At 35.2% G+C, this 22,472-nt stretch overlaps 2 protein-coding genes across 10 annotated transcripts in view; one reads left to right on the top strand and one right to left on the bottom strand.

The window, feature by feature from the left end:
* The window catches only part of Ser (Serrate), a 239,402-nt gene extending 236,656 nt beyond the window's left edge, over positions 1-2,746 (bottom strand). The window contains exon 1 of the mRNA XM_066296002.1: positions 2,445-2,746. Within this exon, the coding sequence (XP_066152099.1) occupies positions 2,445-2,477 (33 nt within the window). The 5' untranslated portion in view covers positions 2,478-2,746. The remainder of the gene's footprint in view (positions 1-2,444) is intronic.
* The window catches only part of LOC136346677 (GPI ethanolamine phosphate transferase 1-like), a 225,072-nt gene extending 202,932 nt beyond the window's left edge, over positions 1-22,140 (top strand). Inside the window, exons 1-8 of one of the 9 annotated variants that reach the window (XM_066296021.1) lie at positions 9,166-9,273; positions 20,379-20,572; positions 20,625-20,763; positions 20,815-20,935; positions 20,987-21,114; positions 21,175-21,319; positions 21,385-21,548; positions 21,604-22,140. In XM_066296021.1, coding sequence (XP_066152118.1) covers positions 20,385-20,572; positions 20,625-20,763; positions 20,815-20,935; positions 20,987-21,114; positions 21,175-21,319; positions 21,385-21,548; positions 21,604-21,888 — 1,170 coding nt within the window. In that variant the 5' untranslated portion in view covers positions 9,166-9,273; positions 20,379-20,384 and the 3' untranslated portion in view covers positions 21,889-22,140. Of the gene's footprint in view, positions 1-9,155; positions 9,274-11,566; positions 14,339-14,847; positions 14,916-15,025; positions 15,237-19,789; positions 20,321-20,378; positions 20,573-20,624; positions 20,764-20,814; positions 21,115-21,174; positions 21,320-21,384 lie in introns of those variants that run through there. The other 8 variants (XM_066296016.1, XM_066296022.1, XM_066296023.1 and 5 more) reach the window with 8 other exon arrangements.
* Positions 22,141-22,472: the final 332 nt, after the last annotated feature.

Here is a 22,472-nt window from a genome sequence, read left to right as displayed (position 1 = left end):
AATTAAAAAAAGGCAGGTTTAATTGGGTACATCGTCAAAAACCAGCCACTTTGCGTGAATCAAACTTTTGACATGGTTGCATGATACTTGTCGAAAAAAACCGTTGTTCTATGTAATTAGAAGAGGAATTTTAGAGTATTTCACACACACACACAGTTTGGATATTCAACTCTTACACAGTTTCATTAGTTTCCTGTTTATTCTTCTTTTCCTACTAATTTTTCCTAGGTTCCGGAAGGGGTGACGGACCCGTCACTGAAACCTGAAAGGTTCATGTCATTCCTTCGAGGGGTGAATGTTATTCTCAGTTAGTCCTAACTGAGAATAGCGTACAAATCCGTCTCTACAAAAAAACCCTGCTGGTGTGTGAAGTGTTGTCGGCCCCTCCCTCCACCCCCGAACAAAATTAGATCTTAATTACTTCTTTATTTAATGAAAAAATATATAAATAACTTGCAAACGCATGCACTGCATATTGCATTCCTTTTTTCAGAAGTGAACCAATGATGTACTGCCATACTGAATACTCTGTAACTTTAGAATTCTCAGTGGATTCAGATTAATGGTAGTACCCAGGTGGTAAGCCTTTGCGACATCCGCTGTCTGCAGGAGAGCACTGATTGTCGACCACACATTTACAGATATATTACTTTATAAAACATGCGGTATTGACATCTACCATATTAAGAATGAGGTTCTCTTGATATCTTTTTCACACCAACAATTTTATGGGTTTCAAATTATGTCACGCAAGTAGTCGTACCGAAACTTATAAGGGAGTCATTAACGTCCTTTGATTGATGAGCATCTGAACACAATGTCAGCAAATGTTCGACTACGGTATATAAATCAAGGAAAAAACAGTCTAAATCTGCAGGTATCTACTTCGTCTGAACGAATTCGCATTGCTGTTTACGACTCTTTAACTAACTTTAAGGTATTCAGTACCTACTCATTCCTAGTGGCTACGATTAACAACATATTATACCGGCATAATAACCATATTTCTCTCTTCTGCAAGTAATTTCCCACCTAGCTCCGGATGGCAAAAATTTACCTTCGACCAGCGTGACCATACTTTAAAGAGAGGTACCAATATTTCAATAATCAGCGGTGTATATTTCAATGTAAGGCTGGTCTTTCCGGATTCCATATGTTTTACTGCCAATCGGAGTTAATTTCATCTTCCTATAGTTTATGGGCATGATAGTCAATAATTTGCTTCAGACATTGTGCCGAGAGAACTCATAATAATTCAGTTCTATGAAATGTTAATTTCGCGTCTTACTAAGCCTTTTATTGCTTTTAAATATCAATCTGAAAGGCAACTTCTGGTTACTCATTCTGGTACCCCAATAACAATTGATCAGAGCAGCAACCTCTGTGACAAGAACTTTCTGCAATAAGTTCACGACACAGTAATTATTACTGTCTAAAATCACGTAGTTCCACAATGGATCGGCCGAGAGTTAAGTTCACGACAATCGTGATCGAACTAATAATTAAAACAAATGCAATTATGGTGGCTGTCCGCTTTTCGGTACGGCAATCTGTTAGTGTAATGACCGTTTTCCCAGTTTCTAGGACAGCCCTGTCTGAAGCAATCATAGAGAACGACTTATTTTTGCCATTAATGGCCACTTCGCCACTAATCGTTTATCTGCTGAAATTGTGCCAATTATTACTTCGCCTCTTGATGTCAAATAACTTGCGCCTAGAGAACATTAAGGAGGAACATATTTATTTTACGTGTGCATACAGGATGTGGCGTTGTTTAGAATTAGGACGAAATAACCAAAGAAATAATACTTGTAAAAAGACCATCAACTGCTTACTAGCTCTGCTCTTGTGCCAAAAACACTCACGTCACCCTTATACGGGGTGATTAGTACACCAATAGACATCTGAAAGAGGGTTGTAAACAAGATTCCACGCGTATGATCATACAGGGATTTTTTTGGTGTGCCTGTGATTGTTGTTTCCGAAACGGTGAGAGCTACAACTTCGGTTAAATTAGCCAATAGCGCCCCCCTGTGGAGCTGATTAAGGAAACCGCTACGAGGTTGCCACATTCTAATTTAACCGAAGTTGCAACTTTTCCCGTTTGGGAGATAAAAATGGTACGCATACTAGAAAAAACACCCTGTGTACAAGGTGTTAGGACGATAACTTTGATAAGTTTAACCGCAGATTAAGAACGTCAGTTTAAATTAAAAAAATCCGTACAACAGGGATGTAAATAGAACCATTTCCCCGGAAAACAGAAAAAAAATCTTTTGAAAATTGGCAACGTGGCGTCGCGTTTGATCCATTTTGATACCTCCCTAAATGGCCGCATCAATTAAGTATGCATTTTTACACGGGATTTGTAGGTCCGATAGGTTTTAGAGTTACAATTTTACCGTTATGTGATTCTTATTTTGTTACTTTGAAAAGCCACTTACCTTTAAATTATTGTCATCGTCTCTAATCAGCATAACACGTTAAGTTGCACATTTTACACCACTCACATCACAATCAAAAATGTTCAAAACGTCCACCATTTTAGTCTATCCATACACAACCGCGTTTTAACCGATTTTCCCGTACACGAAGAGAAAATTCGCACGTAAAGCTGGAAACTTTCTTCATGAATAACGATTAGCGTAAGTGCACCCAGTTTCTTAATATTGTAATGCCTCTCCATGATTTAAAAGAACCTCATGGTACTCGCGTAAAGAATACATTTTCACGTAGATACTGTTAACGAGCCCGAATAAATTCGCGTACTAATAAAGGGTCAAGTTTTAGCAGCTATCGGGTATTAAGGAATTGCAAAAAATAATCACAACAAAAAAAACTCTATCTCGCTCGCGTTCAGTGCGGTGTTGCCGCTAAAATATACTTTTACCGCTTAAGTTGTACTATTAGTTATTAATTAAGTTTTAAATTGTTTTTAACAATATTATTGCTAAATAATTTTAACTTTTTATTATACGTCAAACAATCAACACCTGTCAAGTATGTTTTTCATTATTTTATTAAAATTTTAAGCTAACCACAGCTTTTCGGTTACCAACTTTAACATTTTTTTTCTTAACTATTATGTTGGCAACACCTCTAGTGTAAGAAACTTTTGGGTTCAAAATTATATTCTTAGTCATTGGTTAAGTTTACGAAAATTATATTCCTAACACTCCGTATACTAATATACAAAGTGTAACACATTTCAAGGTATCGTCATTTTTTCGAATTTTACCAAATTCGCTTCTTTCTCCTATATCAGTTTCAGTAAAAATTTAGGGAAACATTTGGTTCGACTCTATCTTTCCTCGCATAAACCTGTATAGGTATTTTGTCGAAATCAAACAAGTAACGGGATCAACATATGAAAAAAAAAATGGTGGCCATTTAAAACTTCAAAAACGAATTTCTTGAATAACGATGGATCAAACGACGATCAAAATGACGGATGTCCCACCCATTTATGGAGAACTCTGAGGGAGTTTTTAAATAATCCATTTCCTGAAAGATGAATACGGCGAAATGGACCGATATTATAACCTGCCAGATCTCCGAATCTGACCCCAGTCGGCTATCACATCTGAGGACGACCGAAGAGGTTGGTATCCAATGAGGAAATTCATGATCAAGACCATCTCAGCCAAAAAATTAATGAGGCAGCAGAAATAATGAAAGCTGAAACGAGGCTAAGAGTAACCACTACAAAGATGCGACGAAGATGCCGACGTTGTGTCGGAAACGATGGTTCTCATTTCGAGCATGATAATTAATCATAAGTAAATAATATAATTAATGCATAAGTAATAATCACTTACTATTTTTTAATCAAATTTGTTAAATCGCCGTGTCAATTTTTTCTGCATTGTTTTTTAATTAAACATTTAATTCAACATTAAGTCTGTGTCATTCAATACATTATTGAAAAAAGCAATGATGAAAAAGTTTTTAAAGATATTTGAACGACTTCACCATTTGCATATTTTCTTATTTGCTTACGAAAGTAAGTTTGATTTTCGAGAAATTCATCTTTAGAATTTTAAAGGACCACGATTTTTTTCTAATGTGTAAATATCATTACATATTTAATTTTGATAAAATACATATTTAAATTTATACGAAAAAAGATAGTCAACTCAAATGTTGCACTAAATTTTCATTGTAACTTACATCGAAGTGCGCAGCGAATTTGGTAAACTTCGGAAACATGGCGGTATTTCGAAATTCACGACGCATCGTATAATAGTGTATATATACAAGGTGTTAGGGAAATAACTATCGTAAATTTAACCGATGATAAAGAACATGATTTTAAACAAAAAAGTTATTTACAACAGGGGTTCGAAATCTAATAGTTTTTTCAAACAAAAAATTTTAGTTGGTAACAGAAAAGTTGTGATACGCTTAAAATTGTAATAAAATATTGAAAAACGAATTTAACAGATGTTGATTGTTTGATGAGTAACAAAAAATATAAAAATGTTCAACAAGAACATTGCTAAAAGCAATTTAAAACTTAATTAATAAGTAATAATGCAAGTTAACCGATAAAAGTAAACGTAAGCGGCAACGCCGCATTGAATCCTGAAAACCTGATCCTTTAAAGGGTCGCCCAAGTTCACTCTGCGAGTGAAGCGATAACATTGAAAGGCAGTTAACGGATATAGGACACAAAAACCCTTGCAAAAATGCATACCTAGTGTATGCAGCTACTTAGGGAGATACCTAAATGAACTAAACATGACGCAACGTTGCCAATTCTCTATAGATGTTTTTTTTGCCTTCCAGGGAAATGGTTGTATTTAAGACTCTTGTTGTAAAAAAACTTTTTTATTCAAAGTGATGTTCTTAATTGTTGGTTGAATTTACGAAAGTTATTTCCCTAACACCCTGTATAGTAAGATACGTTCAAAATCATCTCATCTACCAGCCTCTTTTGGATATGTATTGGTGAACCAAATACCGTCTTTCAAAATAATCATTAATAAAGTGCAAAGAAACAAAAAAAAACTCTTGAAAATGCTCCAATACAGTGGTAGACGCGGAGAAGAACCGGGATTGTCCTATTTGTCTTATAAAGGAAAGAGGGTGTAGTAAGGTCCAGTTACAATTTGTATCATACAGAGTTTCCATTTAACACCCCCTCAGATTCTTATGAATTTATTGGCGATTTCATAAAAAAATCAATTATAGGAAATATGTGAGACCAGTGACGATACATTTTAAAATTAGCGACAACTCTACATGGTATCCCAAAGAACGAGGTGACATAAAATGTTAAATTTTTAAATGAGACCACCCTCATTTTTTGCACATAACAGAATCCTCCCTTAAAACTGTGTTATTTCCTAGATTTCTTTAACCCACGGATACAGTGACTCGGATCCACTAAGTGTTAAAAGAAATTTGAGACATTTACAGTGTCTCAAAAAAATTGATGTAGTTACCTTAAGTCAGATTTTGATAATTTCAGCATGGATTCTTATGTAAGAGCCCTTTCGCAGGTATTAATACTCACTTAGGCAAAAATGCATACAGGGTGTCCACAATAACAACTTTAATTTTCACCTTTTCAACTTCAATTTTCTTCATTTTAGTATAAAATAACGTCATATTTATCTTAAGTATAGAAGGAATTATTAATTATTCCAGGAAAACCTGTATTGCTAAGTGAGTAAACACTCACTGAAGTATACTCAGCAAGAACTTATTAGTAAAATTTATGTAATTGGTTCGTGTGATGGAAATTGTTTATTAGCATCTCGGCTCTACGCGCAACGATTTCGTAATAGTGGACATCTTGATGTCCGAAGGCTAGAAAGTCTAAAGGAGTGCTTTGAACGGACAGGAAGTGTTAATTATGAAGAGAAAAGTCGAAACAAGAGGGTTGTGCTAGAAGAAAGTGAATTGAACATTACTTTATAAGTAGTAGGAAATCCAAATATTAACGTAAAATATTTTAAGGATAATTAGGGCAACAGTTGTTCAAAAGGTTTTCCATCATTTTCCAAATACGCTGTGCAACTCTTAAGAAAAAAAGATCTACCGGTATTGGAAAGCATTTCCGCAGTAATGCTCTTAAATTCTCTCGAATCTTCAATTTCATATCCTCACGGGTTGTTGGTGATTTCTGTAAAGATCTGACTTCACTTTGCACCAAAAGAAGCAGTCGAAAGGGGTTAAATCGGAACTCCTTGGCGGCCATGCAACGGAGCCCAACAGAATTTAGTAATGTCATTATCAATATCCTAAGCCTGTATTGTTGTTACAAACTTTGCTTAACAATACATTTTTCACGAAAATAAATTGAAATGTGTTCTTGTACACGTAAATTAAAATGAGATGGAGCTCCATCTAACTGAAACCACATTTCATCTTGTATGTATTCCGGGATGTGATCTAATAAAAGCGGAAGATCTTGATTGAAAAAATTTAGAAAAACATGTCCAGTCATTCATCCTTAAAAAAAAATAAGGTCCATCAACAAAATTGCCGATTATTCCTGGTCAAACGTTTAAACTCCAATTCTGTTGAAAATAATTGATTTAAATAACGCGGAGGGTTTCTATTCTATAAGAGTGAAAGTTGTGACTATTAACAGATCCACTCCAATGAAAGATGCAAAGTCAGCATCAGATAATTCTTGATGTAATGTGTTGATGCGTTGTGCAAATGATATGGATGAAATTTATTGGCCTTCAAACATTTCATAACTGATGATTTTCCTATTTGCAGTTCCTGGCTAATTTCTCTTTGGTTAATTTTTGGGTTTTTTACTACTGATAAAGTGATGTCCAGTTCATTTCCTGCTAGCAAGACCCTCTTGTTTCAACTTTTCTTGTCATAATTAACATTTCCTATCCGTTCAAAACGCTCCTTTAGACTTTCTAGTCTTCGGATATCAAGGTGTCCCCTGTTAGGAAATCGTTGCACGTAAACCCGAGATTCTAATAAACAATTTCCATCACAGAAACCAATTACATAAATTTTACTAATAATTTCTTGCTGAGTATACTTCGTCTCGATGACCAGTTTCAAAATAAACAGATTTTGAAAAACAAAAAACCGTTAAAACCGTACGAAAACTTAAAACAAAAGATGCTTTGCCGTGAATGCAGTTTTTTCTAGAATAATTAATAATTCCATTAATATTTAAGATAAGTATGATATTATTTTATACTAAAATGAAGAAAATAGAATATTCTTTCGTTCTGCGTCATGAAAGACCATCCTATTTGAAAAAATCAAGAAAATTGAAGTTGAAAAGGTGAATATTAAAGTTGCTATTGTGGACACCCTGTACGCGTATCTAGCAAAATGAATATTAGTACCTGCTAAGGGGATCTTAAATGAGAATTCATACTGAAATGATCAAAATCTAACTTAAGGGTCACTATGATTGTTAATTTTTTATGAAGCGCTGCGACTGTCTAAAATTTCTTTTAATACGTCATGGCTCCGAGTCACTGCATCCGAAGAGAGCATTCTATAACGTGAAAAAATGCGGGTAGCCCCATTTAAAAAAATTACACTTTGTCACCCCGCTTTTTGGAACACCCTGTAGGGTTGTCGCTAATTTTAAAATGAACTTTCTTTTACCTCATATATGTACGTCCCCATAATAGATTCTTTTATGAAATCACAACTATACTCATAGGGGTCTGAGGGACTGTTAAATGGACAGCCTGTATAATAATATATAATATTGTCATACCATCTCGCCCCAATTCGTTGCAGTTTTTCGATTATTCTTCTCATATGTATTGCGCTTGTATAATTTTTTTTTAAAGTTTTATATCGTTTTTTTGCGTGTTTAATTGTTGTTTCTTTCACTTTTGTGGCCGACTAAACTATTAATTTTGGGACTTCTGCTTTAATATAGTGATTTGAGAGTAAAAGTTGGTTTTTGGGACATTTGGTATTAATCCCGATTTGTAGAACCATGTTATCCGTTAGGATCTGGAATCTATCTACCTCTTTCTCAGTAGTTTTATTGTATGCAGGATCGTCAACTTATTGCAATATGAATTCTCTTTTTATAATGCAAATTATTAGGTTTTGATACAGCACACGATGAGAATTGCTAATTTCGACATTTCTAGCATTGACAAGATCTGAACCAAAGGACGTTTCGGTTAAAGACAGCATTTTTTGACCGACAACATTATTTGAACAAATGATCTGAGACGGTATTACGATGTTCCCCTCACTACTACAGCAGGTTTTCCCCTCTATGCTGTTGCAAATCAGAGAAAATAGTTAAATTATTTTCTTGATTAACATATTTTCTCAACATTCCTATGTTGAAATCGGATTAAGATTTCTTTTTCGATAAATCATATTCTCGGTATGGGTTACATCGAAATTCTCGAAAGGTCACAAGCAATCTGTTTGCGTAACTTTTCAATTTTCAATTATTCCCGTTCAGTTTGGGTTAGTTCGAGTTGTCCAAAAATTTCTATTTAATTTGTCACTATTTCGTATTCTGGTTAATCTGGTTTCCTTCACAATATCCGAAAAGTTATCATCAGATCAATCCGGGATCTTTAATATTCTAGAAAATGTATCATTCAGATCGAGGCCGGTTTTTTTTTCATCACGAGGATTGATGATATTTTGATGGCCAGATAATATGGGTTTCACTGAAGTACTTAGTCACTAAAAAGTAGGGGATTTCTGCGATCTTAACCTGCCTCGATCCGGAGCTATCACTGCGAGATATAAATTTTAAATTAATGCCATGATGATAGTTTTAAATCAATGTCAGTCAGTTTGAAACCCCAAGTCTCCAGACTGACTCGAATATAACTGGTAAGTAAATACCGCTATATATTTACTTACCAATTATATTGGTAAGCGGTTGGTATTTACCGATCATGAATAGTTATCTACTTGAATCTATGCTGGGTTTATACAGTGCATAACGCATAACACGATGCATAGCATAGAAAATCAGTTTTATAGATAAACCTGTTTTGATTTATATACCGGATGGTATATGCATGTATAACGTAGAAAGATATTTTTTTAACGTTCTATGTATGTAATTCTTATGCATTACGTTAGGTGTTATGCGATATGAAAACCCAGCATCAAATTTCTGAATGATCAATCTGGCGATTAATATCACCATTTTTTAAAATGTCAATAGTCATACGTCATAAACGTCTTAACATTCTCATGAATGATTGATTAATATAAAAAGTAAAGCAGTGATGTGAGGTTAAGTTGGGTAAATGTTTTTGTAGAGTTTGCGTTTACATAACATAAAAGGTAAGATTAAATGTATAATATTTATTTTACATTAAATTCTAAATTGTGTAGGATGTCGCATCGTTTTTTTTATTGTAAATTATACCCAAATCTGTTTACATCCATTTACCGAGGTAATAGACTAATCGTCATCGTCAAGTCAATGAAAAATAATCGTGCATCAGACGTATAGCGCCACATATCGATAATGTCTGTAATCGCCAGGAAGCCACGTTACAATATTACAGTTTCCTGCGTAGTGACCTCATCACCGCACAAATTTGCTAGCGAAATCGAATCCACAATGTCGATGCATCGAAACTATAGCTCGTTTCTTTCGATATACCTTAATTGGTACGTAATTAGATTAAAATAGTGAAACAAGAAATATTTGGGTTTGAATTATTTCAGTTTAAGTAAAATATAGAAAGATATTCTGAACGGTACATGTATAAATAATGCACTGCACGTTTTTCTATGGTCAGTGAAGGTATCTTGGAAACTATCAAAGTTCAAAGATCTCTGAAATGCGGAAAGAATTTCAGTTTTTGACCCCTTTCGTCTGTCATTTCAGTCCATACATTTTGATCGATTTCATTCCATCGACCTAGTTGTGTGGTTTTAGAGTAATAATGTGAAATATAATCGCCTTATTACAATATAAACCAATCTAACAATGATCGTTTCGATTTGCTTCACCTTCCAAGAAAATAATTTTAAATGTTATTATAACATTTAAAATTATACAAGTTGTGTTGAATATACGGAGTAGAACTTTTGGAAATTAAAGTTCATATGAGTTTTTGCTGTTACTAGAAATATCTTCAAAAACACCCTAGCTGGTGTTCTAGCGACCTGGTATGAGATTTCCTAAAGCACTTATCCTCGAAAGATATATCATCAAGGTCGGATAGGACTGCAAGTAGCTATTGTCTACTTCACTCGTCTTTTGCTAGTTGGTTCTGCACTCTGTTCATCTATTGTGTTTTCGCAACATGTACTCTCTTTTTGGATCATTTCGGTTTGTTATATTCGTTTTCGTCCTTCATGATGGCTTCACGCCTAACCATGCTTTCCATTGTCTCCACTTGCATCCTTTAAAGCTGCGGGGCAACGCACCTTTCTTACTTCCAATCACTTTTTTTTATGCCCTTCTGGTCCTCTATTGTGTTCAATCCTCATGTATATATCTGACAAAACTTTTTGCTTTTTTCTTGGACAATGGAAATTATTCTGATATGTTTGCATTTTCTCCTGATATACTTCTCTTTGCATTATAGGACCCATATGTGCATAGCTGTCTTTGGGTGTTTGGCCCCTTTGTCTTTTCATCTTGACCTCCCCTCCTTTTCTGTCGTGTTTACCTCAAGGGTTGATTTCCAATGATGTTGGCCTAAAGGAATTGTGCAATAGATCTTTTCTTCTGCTTTCTGCCTCTATTGCCTTTTTCTCACTCCTCCGAGGTTGATATTCCGCACTTCAGGAGACATACGGGGGTCACCACGAGGAGATGTGGCTGGGTTTTGACCCCACATTCGGTGACATACAAGATATGTCTGCTTATTCTTATTTTTTCTTTCTGTCCCGAACATTTTCAGCTTGCCAAATATTTTACCCTACAAGTTTACATTACGAAATGCTTGAAAAATCTGAATTCACACTAATTAACCACCTCAAACAAGTTTCTGCCATGTCACAAACTTCTCTACTCAAATAATTTGAATTCTAAATTCCATCTGTGGTCTTTTTTGTCTATGCATTTTTTTTTGTTTCTACTGTCTTCTACTAAACATATTTGGCATAACCGAAGAATGTATAAGGTGGTTAATTACTGTGAATCCAGGTATTTGAGAAATATTTAATTGGGTCAACTTACAGGGTAAAATGTTTAGAAAATTGAAAAAATTCACGGAAGAAAGAAGAAATAGGGGTATGCAGTAATATCTGGTACTTCGCTAAGTATTTCCCATTTCACGACTACATGAAATTTAATTCCCAAAAGTTGTACCCTATACGTTCGAGACAACTTGTATAATTTTTAATTGTTATTTTACCTACTTTATTCAAAATAACCTTTGGTCAAAAATTTATATTTTATCCAACCAACAAATATTTTGAAGTTTATATTTTTACTCTTGATAAAATCTTTCAAATTGTAACCTAAATCGTGTATTTCAAAGCCATTTACCTCCAAACAAATTTCACTTCAATACTGCTCAGTGCATTTCAATGGATAAAAATTTCTCCGAATGAACCTCAGTAGATGGTCAGCAATAGCCAGCTGGAACTAAATCAGAGATCTTCTTTATTTCAGTAAGAAATTTGCTATGGGACATGATGACACGAGCAACAACAAATCCAAGAAGTACAAGATCATAATTTTGGGGCTGATTATCCACTTTCTCCTTCTCTTTGCTGTGTTCGACATATACTTTGCCAGTCCCTTAGACCATGGCATGCGATCAGTGAAATCCATCACGAAACCACCTGCGAAAAGACTTGTTATATTCGTAGCTGATGGGTTACGAGCAGAAGCAGTATTAGATAATAAGCTAGACAGAATACCATTTTTGAAGTCAGTGATTGAAAATAATGGATCGTGGGGTGTTGCACATACCAGAGTGCCCACAGAATCCAGACCAGGGCACGTAGCTTTGCTTGCAGGTATTTATGAAGACCCCAGCGCTATTATGAAAGGCTGGAAGGCCAACCCAGTTTTGTTTGATTCCGTTATTAACCAAAGTTCGAATGCTTGGGCTTGGGGGAGTCCTGATATCCTCAACATCTTCAACAAAGACAACTTGCCCCACATACGTATGCACACGTACAGCTCTGAGCTCGAGGACTTTGGAGAACAAAACACAGGGCTCCTGGACATGTGGGTTTTTAATAGGGTCGAAAAGTTTCTTGCTGAAGAAGTTGACAAGTGTATGACAGCCTGTGAGGATTTTCATGCAAGCGGCAACGTGTTTTTCCTTCATTTGCTAGGCATTGATACGGCCGGTCATGGGTACAAGCCACATTCCAAAGAGTATGTTCAAAACATTCAACTGGTAGACAGGAATGTTAGAAAAATATCTCAGATGTTTGAAAAAGTATTCAACGACAAGAAGACTGCGTATGTATTCACAGCAGACCATGGAATGACCGACTGGGGTTCTCATGGAGCTGGGTCGCCACATGAGACTGAGGCTCCTCTAGTTGCATGGGGGGCAGGAATTCGGCGACAATCACACAGACAAGACTTAAAACAGATTAACTTAGCTCCGCTATTATCCTCTATTATCGGCACCAACATCCCGAGCAACTCTTTAGGAGTTGTTCCTTTGGAGTACATTGACATGCCCGAAGAGTCATTAGCGGAAATTCAAATGGCCAACACACTTCAGCTCTTGGAATTATTTAACATCAAACGGCTGCGAACGGAAGCAAATGCCTTGATATTTATACCCTATAAAGGATTAACATCAGACGTGTTGGATGAAACATTAGTTGTTTTGGAGAAAATGCAGGAGGATCAAGAATTTAAGGGGCTAATCAACGAGTGCAGACGCTTGGTTGAAGTACTAATAAACGGACTAGATTATTATCACAACTATTACCAGTATCCTCTGCTGATTTCTATCTCGATCGGATTTATTGGGTGGATTTTGTTTTTAGTGGCATCCGTGTTAGATAGCCAGGTACTCGTCAAGAGTTCTTGTACTTCTCCAGGCACTAAAACGATGGTCGTAAATATGGTACCTGTCGGGCTGTGTTATATGCAAAACTTTCCTCTCTCTTATTACGTCTATTTCTGGTTTCCCTTTGGAGTGTTTTCTCTACTTCTTGGTAATCAACAGTTTTTCATTTTTAATTCGTTTCGATTAACTTCCACAAGAAAAATTATTAACGTTCTCATTTATGTTACTGGCATAGAGCTGCTGGTGCTAGGATTTTTTACCAGAACTTCGTTTTCGATTCTGTCGATGTTGATTGGGATTTGGATTCTGCTTCCAGGGGCATTTGGGAAATTTGCCAATAGACGCGACAAAATTCTCTGGCTAATTTTGTGTCTGATTCTGTCGATCTTCCCTCTTTTCCCTGTGATGAAAACCACCTTCAATTTGTCAATGTACTGCTTAGGGGCCATCACATGGGTTTTGCTTTTTTACGAAATGTTTTATAGGCTCAGATATCAATATCAATTTAAGCGTATTGGGATACGATACAGTATATTTTATGTACAATTTTCGTGCTTGGTTCTGGCGATAATTTACAGCATCTCCATAGAGTACGGCTTAATTGCCAACAACTCTTCTATTAAATATTTTTCCTGGACCCTCCTTGTGATACCGATCTGTCTTATTCCATTTACGAGCACCTTTCTGGCCGTCAGGTTATTGGGGACGTTTTTTGGTTTTGCGCCCTTTTACCTGCTGGTTTCTTCAAATTTCGAGGCCCTTTTCTCTGCAATTTACGTCGCCGTCTTGTGCAACTGGTTGCTGATCGAAAGCAAATCATTCAGTGCTAGTGACTCGACTAATCTTCTTTATTACGTTAACTTTGATGCTTACAAAAGTAAAACCAAAATCACGCCTGATATGTTCCGACGAACTTTCCTTTTTATGGGGTTTATTTTTATAGGTTTCTTTGGGACTGGCAATATTGCCAGTCTCAACTCCTTCGACCCCATGTGGGTTCGAGCTTTTCTCACAGTATTCAGCCCTTTCAAAATGATGGGGCTAATTTTGTTGAAAATCATGGTTCCATTTCTGTTTACCTGTTGCGTTTTCAGAGCCATCAATTCGATAGGGAAGGAAAATATTTTACAAATGTTTTGCATCATTTTGATTTATTCAGATCTCATGGTTTTACAGTTCTTATACCTTATTACCAATGTTGGCTCGTGGTTAGATATCGGCTCAAGTTTGTCCCATTTCATCATTATGGAAGGTTTTGTCATTATTTTATTGCTCTTATACGGTCTGGCTCATTTACTTACCACTACAAATTGCATCAAACAAAAATGACTCATTTTGTATTGATTTTTAGATTAGCTCTTTATTGATCCCAGTAATTGTAAATAAATTGTGTTTTACAGAAACAGTTAATGTGAGTTTGAATCGAATCTCATACATTTAACTATGCATTCGAAGTAAATTAGCTTTCAAATATGCATCGCGTGGCATAAATAATGGTATCTACCTGTTTATGTAGGGCAAGCTTAAAAATCCATAATTTAATATTTAGTTAGATGACAAGGCAGGGTTTAAAAGGGACAAACTACACAAGGAAACAATTGCCGGAAAAGTACTTGCAGGAAAAAATAATAACAATTTTAAACCTCAATTAAAATAATTGCGTACAAAAATATAAAATTAAATCCATTATTTTGGTTCTCCTCAAATGTCCACTTTATTCTTCACATTAAATGATAGTTTACACTTCATTTCTCGCTAGTATTCAATCCATGTAGGATTGCTGCGGCCAAATAAATTTTCCTCGAAGTTTGAACAATAACTATTGTTGTGGTTGTTCCTTTTTATGTATTAACATTTTCCTATAATTACATGGTTTTACGAGGATATTTCAGTCTTTATTTTTTCCGCTTAGGAACTTCTTCATAAAGAAGGAGGAGTATACCCTTTGATCATCGTTCTCTTAGTTTCAAACGTATACAAGTAGGTTCAATATTAATATTAAAGTGCGCTAAAGCCTATCTTGGACCAACCAATTTCTTGTACATACGAGGTATTAGACAATTTTCAAAAATCTGAAAAAACTCCAATATTATTTGAAAATAAAGTATTATTTAAATAACTCTAAAATGTCCAAGGCCTTGGCCATACAGTCTGTCAACAGCTTACTTTACCGACTTTGCGCAACGTCTTAACGCAGGTCTGAACTAAAAAAGTTTCCTTAAAACTTGAGGCGCGACTACTGTCATATTGATCCTGCATGAGCTGATCACCGTTCACCACCTATTCTACACTAAAAATCAGGTATTTCATTACTAAGTAACACGTGTAATCACTGTAGTAGACACTGTAGATCCAGTTCCAATTTTAAAACCATTAAGTTTCTGTTAATATCTCTGAATCAAAATTTATACGAATTTGGCACAAACACGTAGCATTTGGTTCGTGAGTTCGCCTTCGAATGTAACTAACGAATCAAAAATGTACAAACATTTTTTTTGCCAATATGCATTCATGCAGTCTGAACCGACCTCTTTTGGGTTACGATTTTGGATCAAAACGCGATATAACCAGTTCTCTCTAATATCAGTTCTGATCATGATTTATATCTGTTAAAAACATGATTTGCATCTTTAATTTCCTTTCTCCGCCGGAACAGAAAATATTTACATGTTTATTGCCATTGTTTGCTGTATCAATTGAATCGTGATTAAAAAGTAAAACAGATCATAATTCATACATACGTCGAAAGAAGATTTGTGCGGTAGAGTTATTACGTATTCTCAAAGATTTGCGCAGGTTAACCTGCTGGATTTCAACCTTATCAGGAGCACCATAAAAACTTCTCTGATGCACGTTACGCTCCTAAATTCTTGAAATTCAACACTGTGTTCAACCGAAATCAAAAATTATGTCAAACTTGAGCCACTTTCTTTCGGTCTATGATTTTGGATCAGAATGCCTTAAGATTTAAATATCGCCTGATTTTCAAGTCAATATTAATATTAGAAATCACGTAATTTTTAAATTATTACGCGTTTTTATCTGAAATCACAAGGCGAAGGACGAGGAGCTCGTGTTTATAAGATATAAAAAACTCGAATTCATTCGGGAATATTAAAATTCAAGATTGCGTGAATGATATTCTGGAAGATCTGGAAATCTAAAATTGTAACAAATAGTGACAAGTTTGAAAAAATTGTGTCGATTTTGAAACGCCGAAGTGGGTTCGGATGAAACGTCTCCAAGTTTGTAACTGGGAGGTACCAACTTTTTTGACCATGAACAATTTGAAAACATTTATTTTTATATAACAATTCACAAAAGCTAAACCTACAGCCACAAGTGTGTAAAGACTAGACTCATTTAAAAGCAGTACATTTGTTTTACAAGAGCTATCAGATATACCCCCGAACATGCATGGAACGACCAAAGAAGCACTATCACACCTCGCATGCCAGGCAGGTGTTGTTGAAGTCAGATCTGGTGATAGTTTGAGTTACGAACTCGGAAACGGGCACTTCGAGCCGTTTTCTTGAATTAATTTCGAATCTGAACCACACGACTCAGATACAATGCCGTTTTCGTACGAATTTATTCACCTTTACCGTTACCAACCTCGGTTTCCTATACTAATACATTTGTTTTTTAGCTGTTGCTACATACGTGTATACAACTGTTTATCGAAAATCTTAAAAAGAAGTGGCAAAGCGAACATCCACGATTGAAAGACGTGCAACTCTTAAAGGACATTTTGTTCTGGGTTCCTCTTGGGTACTGCATAAATTAGAATATCGTAGTTCTCTCGAAATTTGTGCGGTGTTTGCAAAAAGAAGTATTGGTATCAAGCTAAAGATTATGTTAACGAGAGTAAAAGAATACATTGAGATTATATTTTAATTAAAACAAACTGTATTCATAGTGGTACCTATAACCTAATACAATCGCTGTCTATTTTCCCACACTGCTATAAATTGCTTGCTTAATCCTGAGGATGTTGTTTAAACAAGTCATAACGGTATGATAAATCATACTTAAAGCAATAAAAATTATTTTCCATTTAATTAGGTAGGTACTCATCATTACTACGTATTTCTTATGCTATTTAATAAGGGTAAAAAACAAATAATGTATTACTATTCTTCCGTACCGCTATATTCCAAGATTTCTCAAGTATCCAAGATTCTTAGAACGAGGTGAACATAGTCAATCATCTGTAATAGAGGACCTATAGTGTTTTAAGTCTGTTATAATCTGTGTGTAAACAACCTGCTTAATTTATGTACATATGCATAGAATAAACCACATCGGAAAACCATCACTACCTGGTAAATCTGGAAAGTTTTCATTTGTGCTTTTTTGACATCCCTCTATTGATTTGGTACTCGCCATGCACCACCAGAGGCATGAAAAGATGGTTAATCATGCTATCATTTAATTTTAGCTTCAAGCATGGAATGCTTGCATGAAACGCCATTTTCATTCGAAAGATGCAACAAATTAGAGTGATTCCTAGGTTTATCGAAGAAGTTAAAACGGTCACATGTATATGGAAGATTTTTATCAAACCACAAGCTCCTATTTTGCTATTTACGCCTCATTGTGTAAGTCGTTTCGGTAAAAGTGCGAACGTATACATTTCCCAGAACAATGGTAGAAGTATTGAACATATAGTTAACATTCAAACCTTGATTTACAAGACCCCAGGATGTCACAGAAGCTAAACGCGCCTAGTTGCATTATAGGCCTAAATATTTTCCCCACCTACACTTCATTTTTTCACATACACCCCCAGGCACCAAAGACATCATCAGGTTTATTTGTCTTGATGTCTCATACATAGTCTGCTTGAAACTAAACGACTCCGCCAAATTACAAAACCTCAGGTTGAGAAACCCCATCATCAAGAGGAATGTTAGAGGCCCGCCACAATGATATTTACAGAGCGGCCAAAGCTCAACAACGGCGAGAAAGATACCAAAATGGCCTGCAGATAGGCGGTATGAAGATAAAATATTCCTCAACGTTATGGATGTCCACTATTTTGACTGCAAACAAGTTCAAAACGTAAAGCGAAATATCGCGTGAATCTGTTCAAGTGCATTCTACACCATTCTGGTTCTGGAAAGGCTTGCTCAAAGAAGCACGAGAACACCTTAGATAGTGCCTTAAACAATCCATGCATGTATGGGTTATATCACGTAATAATTATCAACTTTGGTGTTAGATCCTGAAACATACTTTCCAATTATTTTAGTTAAATTTCGTTATAAATAGAGTAATAACGATTTTCTTCTAAAAGTCAATATAAATATTTTTGAGATTATAACGAAATAAACGAAAGAATTATCTAGAGAAACATCTACCTCTCTCTGACTCGTACAACCGGTGAATCCAAGACAATGATAAATGGATGATGGAACAGCTTCAACAATTAATCCCTTATTACATATATATGGACGTCCTTTTCTAGCTTTCGTCTCGACGTTTTCGTACTTTGTCTTACTTACAGGGACCGACTGACCAACTTTCCTTTTAGGCTATCTCCTTATTATATAAGTAAAACATCCCCCTTAACTGTCGCTAAATCACTAGATTGTGGAATGCTTGAAATATGTCTCCAATTCGGGAATTCCGGACACAACCGGTTCATGGACACTGTATTACTATTTTTATTAAAGAAATATAAACTTCAAATTATTCAAGGATACTTAAAAACAGTTTTGAATTAATTTCCCTAAGAACTAAAAGAGATAAATATGTAAAACCTTATATCATTGGAATCAGCTTAAAGATGGCTAACTGATGAGTTTATAAAATATCCATGTGCCTTCACAAGAACTTAAACTTGGATTTACATATAAAAATCCGAGAGTTGAAACGACAATTAATTTTTGGAACCTTTAAAAATGTTCAACTAAGTGAACCTTTCGATATTTCATTGTAGAAAATTGAAACATTGAGAATTTATTTAACCATTTTGGAACAAGCAAAAACTTTCATAAAAAATACATTTTTCTCGTAAAATGAAAAATAAAAACTTTCTCCTCTTGACAATCCCATTTGAAAACACTGCATATTCTAGAGCTCCACCATGGCGATCTCAGTAAACGTAAAACGTATGAGGTTGGCTAAATAGGGATTAAGTTGTGCAATTTGCAGTTCAATTTGAACCCTCAGAGGTATCCTACAACGTGGCGATGTAGTATTTGAAATCCCAAGTTTCGAATTCCGATAACCACCATCAAATTTTTTTATTGTTTCTATCTTGATTTTTACAATTTTGAATTCAACCTTTTTTCTAATTTCAGTGATACATTACATGTTTACGCTCATTCTTGAAGTTTGGTGGAAATGCCGAAAATCCTGTTTTTGCAAAGAGTAGATTGGGAATAAACGTTAAAAAAATTTTTGAAAGATAAAAAATAAGACACAAGTAATGAGAGGACGATTTGAAATTAATAAAACTGCTGGTTTTCGATTAAACTCATTTGTATTTATATCGGCCCTGGATGCTCTGGATATCCGAGAACTTCAGAAATAGAGTGTGGAGCCTTTAAATTTCTAGAAACGTTTTCAAGACGTAAAAATATGTGTCAGAGTGAACCCGTATCTCGAACAAAAAAAAGATACTGATATAACATGGAGTCGCATCTCCAATTCCTAATGAAGTTCCATCACATAAAATTTAATAACATCTCTCTTTTGCAAATTTTTGAGAGATTTCGAAATTTTGAAAGAGCTGTATCACGATAAAAAAAAATTATTTGGATACCACAACGACCATGGATACCTCTCTCAAAATCGATGGGTTTTGTGACTATAGTCTGATGGATCTTTATTTAGCATTTTGATTTCCATATTCCTAACAATGTGGTTCTTTACTACACTCGTCGAGAGATATGTTTAACTTTTCTTAAACCAAAATGAAATTGGCGATCAGTACCTTTTCCTAAGATTGTCTCTGATTGATTTCTCATGAGGATCTTTAGAGAAAAAAGTGTCATTATCAATATTTCCATCCAAATCAATTTTTCATTTTCACTTTTGGAAAGGTGTCACCTTTGTTTAGTTTACCAAATCTGATCACGAGATGTAATTTACAGTTGTTACTCATTACTCTCTCTATTTTATTGTTTGCATATCGAGAGAAACGACATTTCAGAGAAATAATTCTAAAGATACGGGGAACTATATCATAAATTTCTTAATTGTGTAATTCTAAAATAACTGTAGGCATCTACGAGAGTATTTCACACCAAATTCACGTGGGCAGGTACCATATTTAAAAGCTTACGTTTACAAATTTTACATCTATTGATAAAGAATTAAATAACGTGAGTGAAAAATCTTTAACAAAACATTGCACTATCGCTGGAAAAGCTAAAGTGAGCGCATCCCTTCTGTAAGTACTCTTCAAGTACATAATGCAACATTTCGTTTTAGATCAATATGGAAATAGGAATTGTTGGGGCAGGAGCTGCAGGATTAGCTGCCCTTCGCCACTCCCTAGCACAAGGCCACAAGTGCGTTGTTTTCGAACAAACCGACAAAATCGGAGGTACATGGAACCTCACAGACCTCACCGTAGTAGACCAATATGGATTACCAATCCATTCGTCGATGTATCAAGGGTTAAAGTAAGGCTGCAAACTAAACGACTAAGAACAGTGTCAATTGATATTTTCATAGGACCAACCTACCTAAAGAACTCATGGAATATGAGGACTTCTTTTATGAAGGGATTGACACTTCTTTTATTACTCAGAAGGAAGTTCTAGAATACATGGAGAAATTTGCTGAGCACTACAATCTTCTTCGACATATTAAGGTAAAAATTTGATTATTTACGCATGCACATCTATAAGAACACTTTATGTAGTTTCTAAGCCATGTGATCGAAATCAGTCCCCTTGCAAAACAAAAATGGAGACTAAAAGAAAAATGTTTAAAGACAAATTGTCGAACTGAATACACGTTTGACGCAGTTATGATCTGTGTTGGTAACTACTCGGTAGCTAAAATGCCTAACATACCTGGTATGGAACTTTTAGGATCTAGGGCCATTCATAGCCACCACTATAGAAAACCTGACCCTTATATGGGGAAAAAGGTTTTAGTGATTGGCGCTGGGCCCTCAGGAACTGACATTGCCAGGATCGTTGGAGCAGTTGCTGAGAAGGTAGGCATTCCGGATAGACCGCAAAATTGATTACTTTTCTTACTATATTTTACTATGAAGGTGTTCTTGAGCCACGGAGAGAACTTTTTCTTCCAAGTTCCAAACTTCGTCATTCATAAGCCATTAGTTCAGAAATTTGAAGACGGAAAAGCTATATTTGAAGACGACTCTGAAGAAGATTTTGACAACATTATTTATTGCACTGGTGAGTAAAATATGTTTTTAATCCGAGAAAACGATAATTTTCTTATTGAAAAACTACTTCCTCAGGCTATCAATATTGCTACCCATTCCTAACTGAAGACTGTGCCATTTTTGTGGATGATAACTGGGTGAAATACCTCTTCAAGCATGTTATTAATGTAAACCATCCAACAATGGGATTAATTGGAATAACATTCAAAGTATGCCCTTTTCCGACATTCGACATTCAGGTAATAAAGCGAAAATACACGTTGGTCCGGTCAATAATAACACGATCAAATGTAGGTACGCTTCTTCCTTGAATTTATTAAAAATACTGCCAGATTCTCTAGAGAAGAAATGATTCTGGATATTCTCAAGGACGTTCACGCAAAGTCGGCAGCTCCCCATCAAGTCCACAAAATTGGAATGCCGTTGCACCAAGCTTATTTCGATGATTTGGCAGACACAGTGAAAATCCAGAAAGTTCGGCCAGTGATACATAAACTTTATGAACATCTTTGTACTAACAGAAACACTGATAAGCGTTATAAGATATTAAATGATAATGAATTTGAGGAACTGGTTTAGTTCGAAATTGTTCTAAAACTATGACCTATTTAGGGTTTTCTATGTGATAAAATGTGATATTTCGGTGCGATTTTTCATAGTAGGAACAACACGTACATTTCCGCTTTAAAGCACCGTAATAATAATTTGTTCCATACATCATTGAGAAGAGAATAGAAACATTGTTGGGTGGAGGTCCTTATCTAATATTATAAGAAAAATAGGAATATGCATAAAGACAGATATAAATATAATATAAATTTTACAACATTACTTAATTTTTTGATACTGTATATATACTTTCGCATAGTGGAAAAAGAATCAAAAATTTATTTTAAAAAAATTCAAGAAACCGATTGTTATCATTCCTTCCAGATTAGCTCAGGTTAGTTTCGGAAGGAGATTTGATCTGAACATTAATACTATGTACTAAGAGAGCGATTTTTGATGAGTTAAATCGGCACTCAATTGATGACTGATTATCAGTGAGGAGGGGATGTATTTTCAAATCGACCATCAAAGTATCAAATTTATTGATGTTGTCTCGGGATCGTTTTCTGCTCCTCCTCAAGTCCTCGTTGGTTGGGCAATAATAGAATTTTCGA

The sequence above is a fragment of the Euwallacea fornicatus genome, chromosome 24 (genome assembly GCF_040115645.1).
Source record: "Euwallacea fornicatus isolate EFF26 chromosome 24, ASM4011564v1, whole genome shotgun sequence".
In the NCBI taxonomy this organism is placed as follows: domain Eukaryota; kingdom Metazoa; phylum Arthropoda; class Insecta; order Coleoptera; family Curculionidae; genus Euwallacea; species Euwallacea fornicatus.
Note: the sequence above shows the minus strand (reverse complement) of the source record. Positions and strands in the feature narration are given on the sequence as shown.